A 14,131-nucleotide genomic window follows, 5' to 3' on the forward strand; every position below is an offset into this window, starting at 1 on the left:
TGAAACAAGGCAGCTGAAAGACTCCGTATCAAAAGGGTAAATTCAATTCAGGAGATATTAATCTGATTACCTAAGTAAGGCCGTGAATCGGATATGCTCCATTGTGTGCTCTCGTTCAACCTGGACAGCTGGAGGAGCCAATGGCTTCCTATTCCTTGACATATAATTAAGTTTTAAGAGCCGATCAAGTTACGGATACAAAGTTTTAAGAAATATTTCATTCAGGAGTGGCATTTACAGTGCTTGCCTGTTGCAAGAGTCATTGTTCACTTTATTTCCTTGAGCCATGCTAGAGAGTGTGTGGATCAGGCCTAAGGGCCTGGTGTTTGTGTTTCAGGCTACAATAAACGCCCTCTGTGCACCTGCCTAGAGGAAAAACCAGTCCAGCCGCCTCCTAAGACAAAGGGCCCTGTATTAAATGCTGAAAACCCAGACATGAACTGACCCTGTCAAATTCCAGCTAGGAAAAAAATAATTAGTATTTTCATCCAATCCAAGAGAAGCTGTCACGTAGATTTCTGAGTTTCTTTTCTCATCTGCACTGAATCTGAACAAGGGTGACTGGTCAACAGAAATCACCTCCTTTCTCATGAGTCTCCTTACCTTTCTAGAATTCTTTCCTAATGGCACAATCCATTGCTTGGCACACCATAATCTGTCCTCCGAGGATCAATATGTACCTTCCCAACCTTTCTCCACAAGGTCCCTTCCATTGCAGTTTTACTTGGGTCATGCAAATGCATCTCCCCAACTATGTGTTTTCAAAGATATCTCCAAAATGCACTTGTCACAAATTCCAGGTACACTTAGGATCACAAGAATGTTTATCAGTAGGCCAAAGGATCAAGATTATATTTCTTCCTTGTCCATTGTAATTCCCAAAGCCAGTTGGTGAAAGGCCAGACTGGATCACACAGACAGATTTTAGATTACTTTCCCTGGGAGAACTGTTCAGCTTGGGCTCATTCTAATTTGTATCTAGAATAAATCATGCTAGCCTCAGCTGATCTGAACACTGTCATGAAGAAAAAATGATTTTTCAAAAAATTTCAAGTCCAACAAGATGAGGTTTCATTTGTGAATCTCACTAGAGGCATGGGTAACTTTGGCCTTGGTATTAGATGAATGAACTGAGAAGGGCAACTTGACTGCACTGACTTCAGAATGAGTTGGTTTACAACACCGGAAAGGCCCTGTGAATTGTCATCTCCTACTTCTTTAAGGAGTGGGATAAATTAATTAAATTATGATTTTGAAATTTATTTTATATTGCCATTGATAGTAAGGCTTTGGCTGCAAATAATTTTTTAATATATTTGGTGATGAATAGCTAAATTTTTGAGGATTAACTGCTTTCTCAAGGTTGCTTCAGTAGCTCCTCCAAACTCTAGTCCCAAGGGACAGAAATCCTAAATGATGTGCTTAATTGTGTCTGGAAAGAGCCTAGGAACCAAGCAGCATTTTATCTGATTTGGTGCTCATTAAATGGCCAAGAAAAACAGTCACCCACCACAGGTGCTAAGCTATGCTGAACTACGTTGGTTAGAATAATAAAGTTTTCAAAGAAATATGGTGCTGATTCATAGCCTGCCACTTGATGAGTGGCTCTAACTCAGCGATGGAAATTGTCTATCAGCTGCTACCCAGAGCATCGTATATGCTCCTCAAGAAAGACCAATTAGGGAGTCCATTTTAGTTCTGTCCTGACATCCTAAGATGGTCAAAAAGCCACCATAACAAAGATCACAATGCCCTCTTCTTTCTGTGATTGCCTTTAACATAAAAAATCTGTCTCCCCCATCCTGGCAATTCACTAGGTGCTCTGCCACAGTGTGACTTTAAGTGTTGCATGTGTGTGAGGCTCCTTTTCTGGACCTTCCTTATTTTCTTATCTTTTCCTATCTTATCCACTGTGGCACAACACAGAGCCAATTTAGATGTAAGGTTTAACTTCATTACAGTATGCAGAAATTCTAGGCTTCCAACAAAACAAAGCTGACAAAAAGAATTAGCCTTTATGTTCTAGAAAACCAGGGACCAAGTCTAACTCTGATCCTGTTGCTCCTGAACACCCCACAAGCATTTCACAGTAAGTGCTCCATTTTGTATGAATAAGTGAGTGTGTGTGAAGGAGTGAACAACTGATGTACCAAAATGCTCACAGAAGAGTTGGTCAAGCCTGGGGTTTGCTCTGTTAATCTTTGAACAGAGAGGACTGACTAAGGCTCTAAAGAAAATATATAAATTTTCTCTGTGAAGACAGAATGCAACAGAAGAAGCAAACTGAAAAGGCCCGCAGACGTCACATAATACAATCCCATGTTATGGCTGAGGGAACTGAAGTCCGGAGAAATTAAGAGTAACATTGCTCAAAACATTGTTCAAAATAGCACAGATGGTTTGTGGCAGAAATAGTCCTTGAATGTAAGTCTCCTCATTTGAAATGCAATGCTTTATCTACACTGTTTCTCTAATGGCTCTCTATAAAGATATTTCAGGGTACAGGCAATAAAACAGCAACAATTATATGGAAGCATGGAATTCAACTCTAGCTACAACAGAAATACATGGCCATAAGTTTTAAGGTAGTGGCATTACCCCCCTGAAGACCTGAGTATATATGCTGGTCAAAAACAGACTCTGGAGGCAGACCCTCCAGGTTTGAATCCCTACCAATTACTAATGATATCAAATTAGGTAAACACTCTGTGCTTCCATTTCTTTGCTTCTAAAATGAGGGTAATAATTGAACCCCATAAGCAAGCACAGGGCTCTAGGTTCCAACCCCAGCAAGCGCCACACAAAAAGAAATTGAACCCTACAAACTTGCTGAGCTTTTCTGTACTTAGTACAGTGCCTTGACACATTGTAGGCACTCAATATTATTATTGTAATTGTTAGCAAAAGGAACATAAAACATATTTATTTCAACTCATTTGCTATTTTTCTCTCACCTCCTAACAAAGAATTACAAATAGTCTGATGTTGCTTTTAACTATAAGGCACTTTGATAACTGAAGGGCTCACCTAATGCTATTAGAAACCTAGTCTCTCCCAAGTTGATGAGGTGGGGAATTAAAACTATACAGGATCTCAGAAATGATGAAACTTACTATAAAGTTCTCATTGCTTTAAGAAATTTAGGACTAACCCTACCCCAAAGGGATTCCTCTCTAAGAGATCAAAATCAGAGTTCTCTAGATTCATTCCCATCCCTTCTAAACTGTAAATTGTTGCCCAAGAAATCTCTTTGAGGGCTGGGGATGTGGCTCAAACGGTAGTGCGCTCGCCTGGCATGCGTGCGGCCCGGGTTCAATCCTCAGCACCACATACAAAACAAAGATGTTGTGTCCGCCGAGAACTAAAAAAATAAATATTGAAATTCTCTCTCTCTCTCTCTCTCTCAAAAAAAAAAAAAAATCTCTTTGAACTACAAAATGATCTTGCCACCTTCCAGTTTCAATGGCTCCCATCACCCTCAGTAAAAAATTCCAACCAATTAGCATGATGGATAAGACCTTTCACAATCTGGCTTCTATCTATGTCTGCATCAGCAAGGTTTTTCTCTCTGCCAGATACACCTTCCCACTCTTTTTTCCCTCTTAGGAACTGCTATTGATCCTTGGAGGTCTGGCCAAAGCGACTTCTTGCTGCAAAGTCTTCTTAGAGAGTTCCATCCCTAAACCAGAGATTCTGTGTGCTTGACTTGCAATCTACCTGACCTGTGCCATCATGGTGCCAAGTGCAATTTATGTGTTCATTAATTATTCCCCTCACCACAGGGCTCTGAACTTCTCAAAAAGCAGCACTGCTAGTTTTGCCTCTGTGTCCCTGGCACCTGGCACAGGAAATAGTAGACAGTAGGTGCATGATAGATGTCCTCATTTTGTATCAGACTAAACTACTTCAGTCACCTCCCTTGTGCAAATATAAGATTCCTCCTTGAAAAGCTGAGTTACTAGGCTTCTGTTCTTTCATTGCTAATACTTTCCCCACACTGCCTATTGTCACTCATCATATGGATAGATAGTTAAAAAAACTGCCCACATTTTGAAGGAATTTTGGAGCATAGGGATGTATGGGTGACAAAAACTATGGTGGTGATTTCATGGCCTTTAGGTGAATACAGTTCTAAAGCTTAGATAATCCTCTCATAGCTACTGGTGCCTCATTCATGCATTATGAATTTATTGAGTAATTATTATTGCCAGGTACAATTCTAGGCTCTGGAGAGCCAACAGTGAACAAAAAACAAAAGTCCTACCCTCAAGGAACCAACATTACAATGACTCTGAGACCAGATTTTCTTGCTGGTTTGCCCTAATTTAGTATCATCCAGTCACACAGCAAGCCACTTTCCTCAGGTCCAGTTTGATCCCTGAAGGGGCCAGGCATTTCCTCCCGGCTGATGGACCTAGTCCCTGGACTCCGGCAGTCGCTTGTTCACTGACACTGTTTCTTGGGCTCCAACTTTGAAGGTTCTGATGGCTTCTTCTCTTTCTGGTCTAGAGCTCTCTTGGGGACAAGATTTCCTTAATTTGTTTTGATACTTTTCCTTCCTCATTTATCTATATATCATATTTTAAAACAAAACAGTTTTTGTCATCTAATCCCCTGCCCACTTGGGTAGCCTCTATTGTCTGTAGCTGGAGGCGACACAGCCAAGATACATAGATTCTCTTAGCTGCTCTTCTGGGCCTATTATATGGCGGAGAAATGGTTAAAAAATCAACAGCATGACCTAAAAAGACTTATTGTCTTCTATTAAACAGGAACTGCCCCAATGCACACAACCACTGTGCATTGCTAACACATGTGCATACACATATACTCAGACCCTCAGCTGAAGGAACAGAGTAATTTTGCTCCAGCTTATTGTAAATTCAGAAAGGATGTAACTTATAGGTGTGGAGTTCTCTGCTGCAGGAATTTCAGTTGTTCAAATGCCACCCTGGCTTTTCTGGCTTACCTGTCTTAAGTAGTTTATAGATAATGGCTGACTATGGGATGTAGTTTGTGCTAAAGTACCCTGTCATAGTTCCTGAATATAAGGTAATTTATACATAGTTAAGCTTAACTAGGCCTCCTGTCTCATCAGATAATAATAGTTGAGTGTAGACAGTAGATTCTGGATAAACGTAAGAACATCTTTCCTCATGTAGACAAACTCTGTGGCTATAATGGAAATGAGAATAAAGAGGAGCCAGGTGATTATTTGGGATCAGAAAGAAAATGTTTTTGATTTTTTTCCCCACAGTAAATCGGGTTGAAGGCATGGACCAATGATACGTAACTAATACCAAAAATTTGATCTCAAAAACCAAGAGGATACTGAGAATAGACATCATGGACGAGATTAACTGAGACACAAAGTCTCATTTAGTAAATTTATACTAATGTCTGCTTGGTTGGAGAAAGCCATTCTATTAGATGTTATGTTGGGGTGCTTACCTCATGGGTTCTCTATTCTAAAGGAATCTGTTCTTCATACAGAAGCTCTTATAAAGGGGAAATGCTTCTGTTTATGGGCCATGCTAAAAGAAGAGGGTATTCTGGCCACTTTCTTAGTTATGGCTGATTAGACAAAAGGATGAACCAACAGACAGAATAACCAGATAAACGGGGCCAATCAGATCATAAGGCCAAGTGTCAAGGTATATAGAGAGAGGAAGAGAGAGGGAGAGGGAGATGGAGGGGGTGGAGAGAGAGAGAGAATGTGTATGTAAATATATGCACACACACACTTATATGAACACAGAACAGAATGACCAAGATTTCAATCTTTCCAATTCCCATTTTATCTGGCTGTACAAATAGCTAAAAGAATCCTAGTTGTATCCTTAGAGAAGAGCCTAGTGACTAAATGTGTAAGTTCTGGAGCCACTCTCCATAGGTTGGAATCCTGGCTCTGCTACTATGGTATCTTCTAACCTCAAGGTCCTTCATATATTAAATGGCATGATGAATACAGCCCTCAGAGGGTTGTTGTGATAATGTATAATGCCAGGCACACAATACATGGTCCATAAATGTTCGCTACTCTTATTAGGTCTACCTTTTTTTTTTATAAGGCCAATTATTTTTAGAAAATATATTTTTAGTTGTTGATGGACTTTTTCCCTATTTATTTATATGCAATGTTAAGAATTGAACCCAGTGCCTCACACATGCTAGGCAAGCACTCTACCACTGAGCTACAACCTCAGCCCCCCATAGGTCTAACTTTTAAAAAGTAATCTTGAGAGAATTTCTATTTCTTGCCACCAGAAGAGACCTATATCCTTCTAGTAACTCCTATAATTCAGACCTGAGATAAAGCCCATAGAAAAGACTACTGGTGACCCAACGAGGCATATGACTGTGGTGAGTCTAAAGGAACTCTATACATCTACTCCCTTTTTAGAATGCCATCTCCTTGAGATTACAGGTAGAGACACATTTGTCTTGGTATCTGTGATGCCTAACATAGATAGGGATTCAATGAATAAAGCAGAGTTTCAAAGTGTGGTCCCTAGACCAACAGTATCATCAACCCCTGAGAGTTTGTTAGAAATATAAATTCTCTGGCTTTTACCCAGATAAACTAAAAATCTGGGAGTAGGAGTCCAGAAATGTGTATATTAATAAGACCTATGGTGATTCTGATGCATGCTAAAGTTTGAGAACAACTAGAATAATGATTCTGGTGGAAAAACACAAACACTCCATATCTTCGACCGAGGAACAGCCCTACTTTATCTGGGAAAGTCAGCTTTGGAAGGGATAGATATTAGAACCAAGGTCACAGCTCAGCTGGACCACCCTTGGGCCAGACTACCTGGCCAGATCTTGTTATGATCATCCGGCAAATCCTAATAAACATCACATATGATCATGCCAATTCTTGGCATCCCATTCTTTGGGCTTTAGCCCTATCACTTCTGTAGCTGAGGCAACTGGCAAAGCTGACTTTGGCATTCTGGTTCCTTTGGTCTTCTTCTGAGACCCTAACAAGAACATGTATAGACCTGGGAAATTAGTAAATCCTAGATGGTAAAGAGGCTTGAGTCTAAGGGGGATATATTTCCAAAACATGTGCTCAGCCCTCACATGAACCACTTCAAAGACTGCTCCCCAGAGAAGACTGTCTGGCTCTCATCTAACTTGATTGTCGTGTATCTTGTTCTTCAAATGTGTCTTCCTTCAGCAAACTAGCACCAGTAAAACAGAGCTCATGACCAAGAAGTGCTTCCTGGTGGTTGACTTTAATGTTCTCTTTCTCCTTTTGATCCCTCAGTCATGGTTATATTACCCCCTGGCCTCCCTGCTGCAAATCCTCAAGAAGTTTCACTCTTGAGATTTATAGCTTTTCAGATATTTGTAGACTGTGCCCATCTCCTCTCAACTCTAGCCTCTCCTACCCTACATAATATTTAGACTTTCTTTAGCCAAACACCACACATCTTTTGGTGCCTTTAATCTTTTTCTATAAATTAGATTTTTCACGGCATCTGATCAGTTGTTGGAAGTAATATAAGGCTAGTCAAGTGTTGTGGATTCCCTGGAATGCCAGGAAGAGTGGAGCATGGATAAACATGTGTGCCCTTGTGAATAGAAGCATGTGAAGCCTTATATGCTGACATATGTCTGTGGCTTTGGAATCAAAAACTGAAAGAACAACAGGACACTTAAATACTTTTATCCAAAACTTGCTCCTAAGAGGCAACACTGTTCAAATCCAAGATTTCAAGGGAAGCACTTTGACTTCTGTTCCTGCCATGGCCACCTTGCACTGCAATTGAGCAATTCTCTTCTCTCCTTCATGCTTCATTTGCTTGAGGTGGATTAAGAAATTCATCATTTTAAAACATTTTAAAGTACTAAGGAAATGCTAATGCTAATAATATTGATTGCAGTCACACTGTGACACCTTATAATTTCAAAGCACTAATATAGCCAACCTGCACTATACTCCTGGGGGGTGGCTACTGAAAGCTGCTCCACCCATATCTATTTATGCATGGTCTACACAAACCAATAAACATTCAATGTGAGATTGGGCCATGATGGGCCTTGGAGCTAACTGTGGAGTTCATCTAACTTGACCAACCCACCCTTAGTTTGTGGTTAATGGATTACAAATTTGGGTAATGCAGAACAATAAATCACAACTAAAATAATAAAGCTGAAAGCACACACAATTTAAGCAGAAACACCAGTGTTTTTTATCGGAAATGAAAGAAACCATTGATCATAGCAACTGTCTGAGATTAGCAGGGAGCCACATTTTCAAACATCCTGCAGTAAATCCAGAGCAGATCCAGCTGGAAAGCAAGAGTGGAAATAAAACTTGGAAATTCATACCATGCTTTGAAGTCTGCTTCTTTCACAACCATAGGTCCCCCATTCACCCAACCATTCTGAGCTGTTTTTGCTTGCTGAATTTATTTTAAAAGAGACACAAGCCACACACTTGCATATAATCTTTCAAATGGACTCCAGCTTTTTGCAGGGATGGTTTGTTAGGGAATTTGAATCCCAAAATACTTTCTCTTGCACATGAAATCAGTCCATCAACTCCTGACTCCAACCAGAATAGAAAGGCTCCCAGCACTAAAACTAGGAACCACTTTTGGTTCTAGTAAGCACTGCTTTTTTCTTGTGTTCTTTCCCTGACCCTTCCATGTACTTTTAGTTTTCATGTACTATAATCTGTCAAAAGCTATTATTGCAGATAGGAAGATACCAACATGCCAGGTGCTGGGAATGCCAGGATGGCAGCCTAATAACATCTCCCTTCCTATGAAGCCACATGTCACCACACTGAAGTAACTGCTACTCTGCTAAAGCATCAAAAGAAAATTAAATGTCTAGATTGAGTAGAGCTACAATCTGTGCAAGATTGTAACTTGCTACAGTCTTACTAACTGTGCCTGGTAGATGGAGACTCAGCCAGTTCTCAAATCCCAGGCAACTTCAGAATAGGATATGCCCTCTTAGGCCAGCTCGACTTTTAGATCTTTTCTTTAATGACCACTATAGGGAACAGAGAGAGATTTCTTATGACTGAGATTTGACTGTCCTTAGTATTTTCTATGATCACAAGAAAGAGCTGGCAAGGGCTAAAAAACAAAACTGTTATAGTCACTGAGCTCCATGATAACCCAATAACTCCATGATAACCATAATAACTCCATGCTGGAGTTTCTGCCAACAAAACAAAAACTGAAGAAGAAAATAATTTGAATAACAGTGTCTGGTCTAGAACAATATAAAATATGAAACCCCAAATCCTTATTTTGGCCCCATCTCTCCTGTTAAATGATAAGTTGGATGAACAGAACATTCCTAGTTTTTGCCAGCTTTGACATTATAAGTTCATAAGGTGGGTCTGAAAATCAGGAGCATCCACCCATGAATGAAATTTTAACTCTGATTTATAGAGTGGGAAGAATAACCTTGTGGCTGATATTGTCCTAGTTTAAACAAATAAAATTACCAGGATCTTCTGAAGTTCTAGCATTGATACTTTTGGCATATCTATAACTCCATGTACTACTGTCTATTTCTTACTCTATACATTTCTGGTCTTGTCAGTCTATCTCTTGTTCTCTCTGCCTCTCTCCAACATAAACAACCAGAAGTGTATGCAAACTAGTGTGAGAAATACACTTGGGATGGGGGGACTTTGGTCAGTTTGCATTAGTCCTAGAAGTTCCATTATTCTAAATAAATGAGAAAGTTTGTAAATAAAAGGCTACAAACTGATAAGCATACAGCATAAATGAAGAATTATTATAACTAAATAGGGAAAATTCAATTTGCCCCTTTAATTCTTCTCAAGTCACAAGCTCTGGGGCAGAAAAAACATGGAAGAAGTCATTTGCCTTTGAGGTCTTTTCCCTTCTGTAGCTCTCCCACCTGGGAGCTGGATAACTCAACAGTGAAACTGAATCTAAATGAAGGAAATCATACCCATAGACTTAAGCAGTGAAAACTGGGTCTACTTAATCCAAGCTACAACCCAGTCACAATTTTAATAAGGGTGTGGGGTGGGGGAGCAAAACAAAAACAAAGAACTTTCAACTTTACAAACACTGGGAGGGCAACAGCTGGTCAGCTGAGATTAAAGGAGCGTGAGAGAGCACCTCCCCATCTCCTGACTTCTCCTCCCCCATAGATGGCCCTGTAGCCAGCCAGGGTTCACTTTTACAACCCTGTGCAGATGACCTTGTTCCAGCTAAGATAGGGGCTCCTTTGATCTCAGCAGGGGGATGCTCTGGTCCTGCAGCTGGCAGATATTAATAGCACAGGATCTGCTGGGGTAGAAGGATCTCTCAGTTGGACCAGGTCACTTGTATTCCCTCCTCTGCGTCAGAGCAGAAGGAACTTCATTCCCTGAATCAGCCCCTGCTGGGTACTCTCCTTAGGTCAACTCAGATCTTTTACTGCTCTTGCCGCTTGTTCTCACCCTATAACTGTTTTCAAGGGTGTACTGCTTAAGCAGATCCTCTGCTCTGCAGCTGAAATATATTATAGCACTCTCTAAATTAGAACTAAACCCCATCCATGGGTAGATACTCTTGATCTGAAGACTCACCTCACTATCTGATAATGTTACAGGAGGAAAAGACTTGAGCAATCATTTATTCATCCAACCTGTGGCCCAAAGTGATTTAAAAACCTGCCTGAGATCAGGTCACTTAACACAAATGCTAAGTGGATACAATAAATGCTTGAAAAAAACAAAGCAATTTATATTTTATATGATAGATATATGTCATATAAATACACATCTCTATATAGTACATATATACATATATATATGAACTTAACTAGTGCAATAGTTAAGTAGATATAAATGTTGTAAGAAATTTGTTCATTTTAAGTCACTAGTAAGTAGCTTCATTATAGATCCTAGAAAAAATATTTCTATATCCTCTTTATCTGTTCAGCTATATAAGAACAAGAGCTAAAAACAAACAACAACAACAAAACCCAATTGTTTCCTTTCTCCCTTGGATTTCATAAGGGCATATTGCCTAAGGATGTGCTGGTAATTCTCCCTCTGCTAGGAACACTTCATCATCTTCTTATAACAGTCACACTCAAGTACAAAGCCATTTCTTTTGTCTGTTTTGCTCCTCTTCTTTTCACAAGATAAAACAGGAAGCCAAGATAAAGAAAAGTGCTATAACTGATTTTCAAATGAGGAAGCAAGACACTCTCTTCAGGTGTCCTCAGAGTGAACAAGTGTGCACAAGTGTGTGTGTGTGTGTGTGTGTGTGTGTGTGTGTAATCATAATAAATTTTAATGCCATTCTCAGGTGTTTTATGTGATTCTCATGGTTCTTTCAAAGTATTTACTATGATATTCACTGAGCATCTATTTACAGATTTCAATATGCCCTAGAACTTTGCTAGGAATTGGGACATCACACGCATACAAAAAGAACATGACACAGTCTTTTTCCTTAAAAATCTGCCAGTTTGGCCAGAAAAGCACAAAAAGTTAAAGTCATTTTTCTAGGCCTTATCCTCACACAGCTGAACAAGTAGAGAGAGAAGCAGAGAAGAAGAAAGTAGTGAGACCAGCTGCATAGGCAAGAAGACTCTGCAAGAGGCAGTCTTGAAGCCTTGAAGGAATGAACTTGGGAAGAGAAGAAACGAGAGAAGTGAACAAGGGAAATAGGGAAATGCTACTCTAGATAGGGAGAGTGATCTCTGCAAAGGTATGGAACCAGGAGTGGGGAGGGTCAGCTAAAAATCAGCACCAGGAGCACAGGAGTGCCCCATAAGGAATTGGTGGGAACTGGGGCTGAACAAGAAGGAAAGGACAGACACTAAAGGCTAAGAAGCATTAATTTCATCTAGTGGTGCTCTGGAAACTAGTCCACTCAGAAGAGAAAACATATGAGTTTTTGTATTTACTGACTCTCGTGGTATAAATACTTCTACCCTGATGATTACAACAAATCCAAAATCCCTGAATAATTTTAAATTGACTTACTTATTTTGTCCATTCTCAGAAAAGACAATTCCCGGCTTTCTAAGTAGGAGAAAGACATGGTAGAAAGAAATCAGATTGGGGAAGTTTAATTTGGTAGCAGCAGAATGAAAATGGTAGAGACTAGAATTGGCAAACTCTTTTGGATTAAAAAAAAATCCAATCATGAGTTTAATAAGCCAGTTGTTCACAACATAAATTATTTTAAAAAGGGAGGAAAGATATATTTGGATAGAAAAGCTAAAGAGGATGATGAAAAGTATTTGAGGGAGGAAGAATTCTGGATGGTTCAGATTTTCAGCCCAGATGGCAAGAGAATGATAACGTATTACTAAAAGTAGAGAGCATTTTATAGCTTTTATAAATTTATATTTTATAAATATGCTATTAGTTTTCACCATGAAAGACATCAGCAAGAAGTAGGAATGATGTTCTTGCAGTTTCTGAGATCATAAACCAAGGCCCATCCACAGAAGACCACCTGGGCAGTCAGGAACCTTGCTAGGCCTAAAAGTCCCCTGTAGTCCATTATGAAAAATTCTCAGAAAGTGGAAAGGGAAGAAGGACCCATAAGAGCTCTGCACATCTACCCAGGCCTACAACATTGTGCCTGAAATTCAACTTCGACTAGAAGTCAGAAATGTCAAGCAAGAACATTCAATAAAACTAGAAACTACTATCTGGCTTGCTGATGTAATTCCTCTCGCTACTTAAAGCTCATTCCCATCAAATATATAGCCAGCCTGACCTTTGCTAGCACAAAATTTTTCAGGTTTACCACTGTAGAGATTTTTTCTTAAGCTTCCTGTAAAGTTTATCAGGAATCCTACATGTATGGCATAAGAAACTGCTCTACACTTTTAACCAGGCCAAAAGTACTCAAGACAAACAAAAGGCTAAATTGTTATGGGGCCGTTAATAAAGCGGACCTTTGAGTGTGGGTCTCAGAATCAAAATCATTTATCAGTTTGCCAGACCTACTAAGGATCTGAGACAACCCACAGAAGAACCATCAGCCTCCAAATGGAGATGATGGATGCCTGTGAAGATGATTCACTCAAGTGAAAAAAGGAGCTCACTACAGAGGTGGGGGCAGAGACTCCAAATACAATCAGATACCTGGAAATGTGGCTAAACCTAAATCGCCAGGCTTCAGCTGGCTTCACTGGCCAGCACCCATTAGCCATGTCTCCAAACTCTCAACAGGAGGCAGGGAGGCTGTGGGATGTATGTCAGTGTCAAGTTTCAGCCTCTCCAGGACAGATACCTTACCTTCAGACAGGGACAAATCATCAGCTGGAGACACCAGGTCTGCCTGAGAAGCAAGGGCTTTGCTCAGATGGGTTGTAATTTGATTCGTCAAGATAACCTGTGAACAGACAGAAGGGAGCGGGGAAGGGAGAAGAAACAGAGAAGACCAAATTAATTATTAGAGCTATCCAAAGGCAGACTGTAGTTTAGGAGAGGACTGATAAGTACCTATGTAGGAAACCCCCAGCTCTAACTTTCACCAACTTTATCTTCAGGCAGGGCCTACAGGTTATTCAAAAGCCAGAAATCTGAGAAAAAGAGGGTTACTTTTTTTCAGAGCTTAAATGGCTAATTAATTATTTCTAAATGATGAGAAAATTGGGACCAAGAAGTGTTATGTTAGCTAAAAAAAACCAGAAGAATAACCAGAATTAAGATGTACATGCACACATTTTATCAACATTTAATTTAAAAAATTATGTCCACGACCTAATGTATTGTTGGTGCCAAATAAAAATAATTAAAACTCTCGATGCCTGTGGTTTCTTCCTTGTTATCTCAAAAGTCAAAGTTTTAGTTCCAAATTTGTGAAACAGGAATAAGACTCAATTCTAGAAGAATAATTGTCCTCTTTTAAATTAGTTGAATTGTAATGAAAGAAGTCCAAAGTCTCACTATGCAATTTAAAAAAAGTTAACATGATCCTACAAAATAAAGTCATAACATTTACAATTCTTGGAAAGGATTCTGAAACTACCTAACTACATGGTCCATTGCCACACAGTATTTTTATATTCAGTACAGTCAAGAAACTTTCTTTCCAAAACAAACAAACAAACAAACAAACAAACAAACAATCAAAATCCAACTTTCTTTCCTTAAAAATCCCCCCTT

At 39.6% G+C, this 14,131-nt stretch overlaps 1 protein-coding gene across 1 annotated transcript in view; it reads right to left on the bottom strand.

Annotated features, from left to right (window-relative positions):
- The window catches only part of Rad51b (RAD51 paralog B), a 574,557-nt gene that overhangs the window by 142,878 nt on the left and 417,548 nt on the right, over positions 1-14,131 (bottom strand). The window contains exon 8 of the mRNA XM_076848311.1: positions 13,259-13,355. Coding sequence (XP_076704426.1) covers positions 13,259-13,355 — 97 coding nt within the window. The remainder of the gene's footprint in view (positions 1-13,258; positions 13,356-14,131) is intronic.

This window comes from Callospermophilus lateralis, chromosome 3 (assembly GCF_048772815.1).
Source record: "Callospermophilus lateralis isolate mCalLat2 chromosome 3, mCalLat2.hap1, whole genome shotgun sequence".
In the NCBI taxonomy this organism is placed as follows: Eukaryota; Metazoa; Chordata; class Mammalia; order Rodentia; family Sciuridae; genus Callospermophilus; species Callospermophilus lateralis.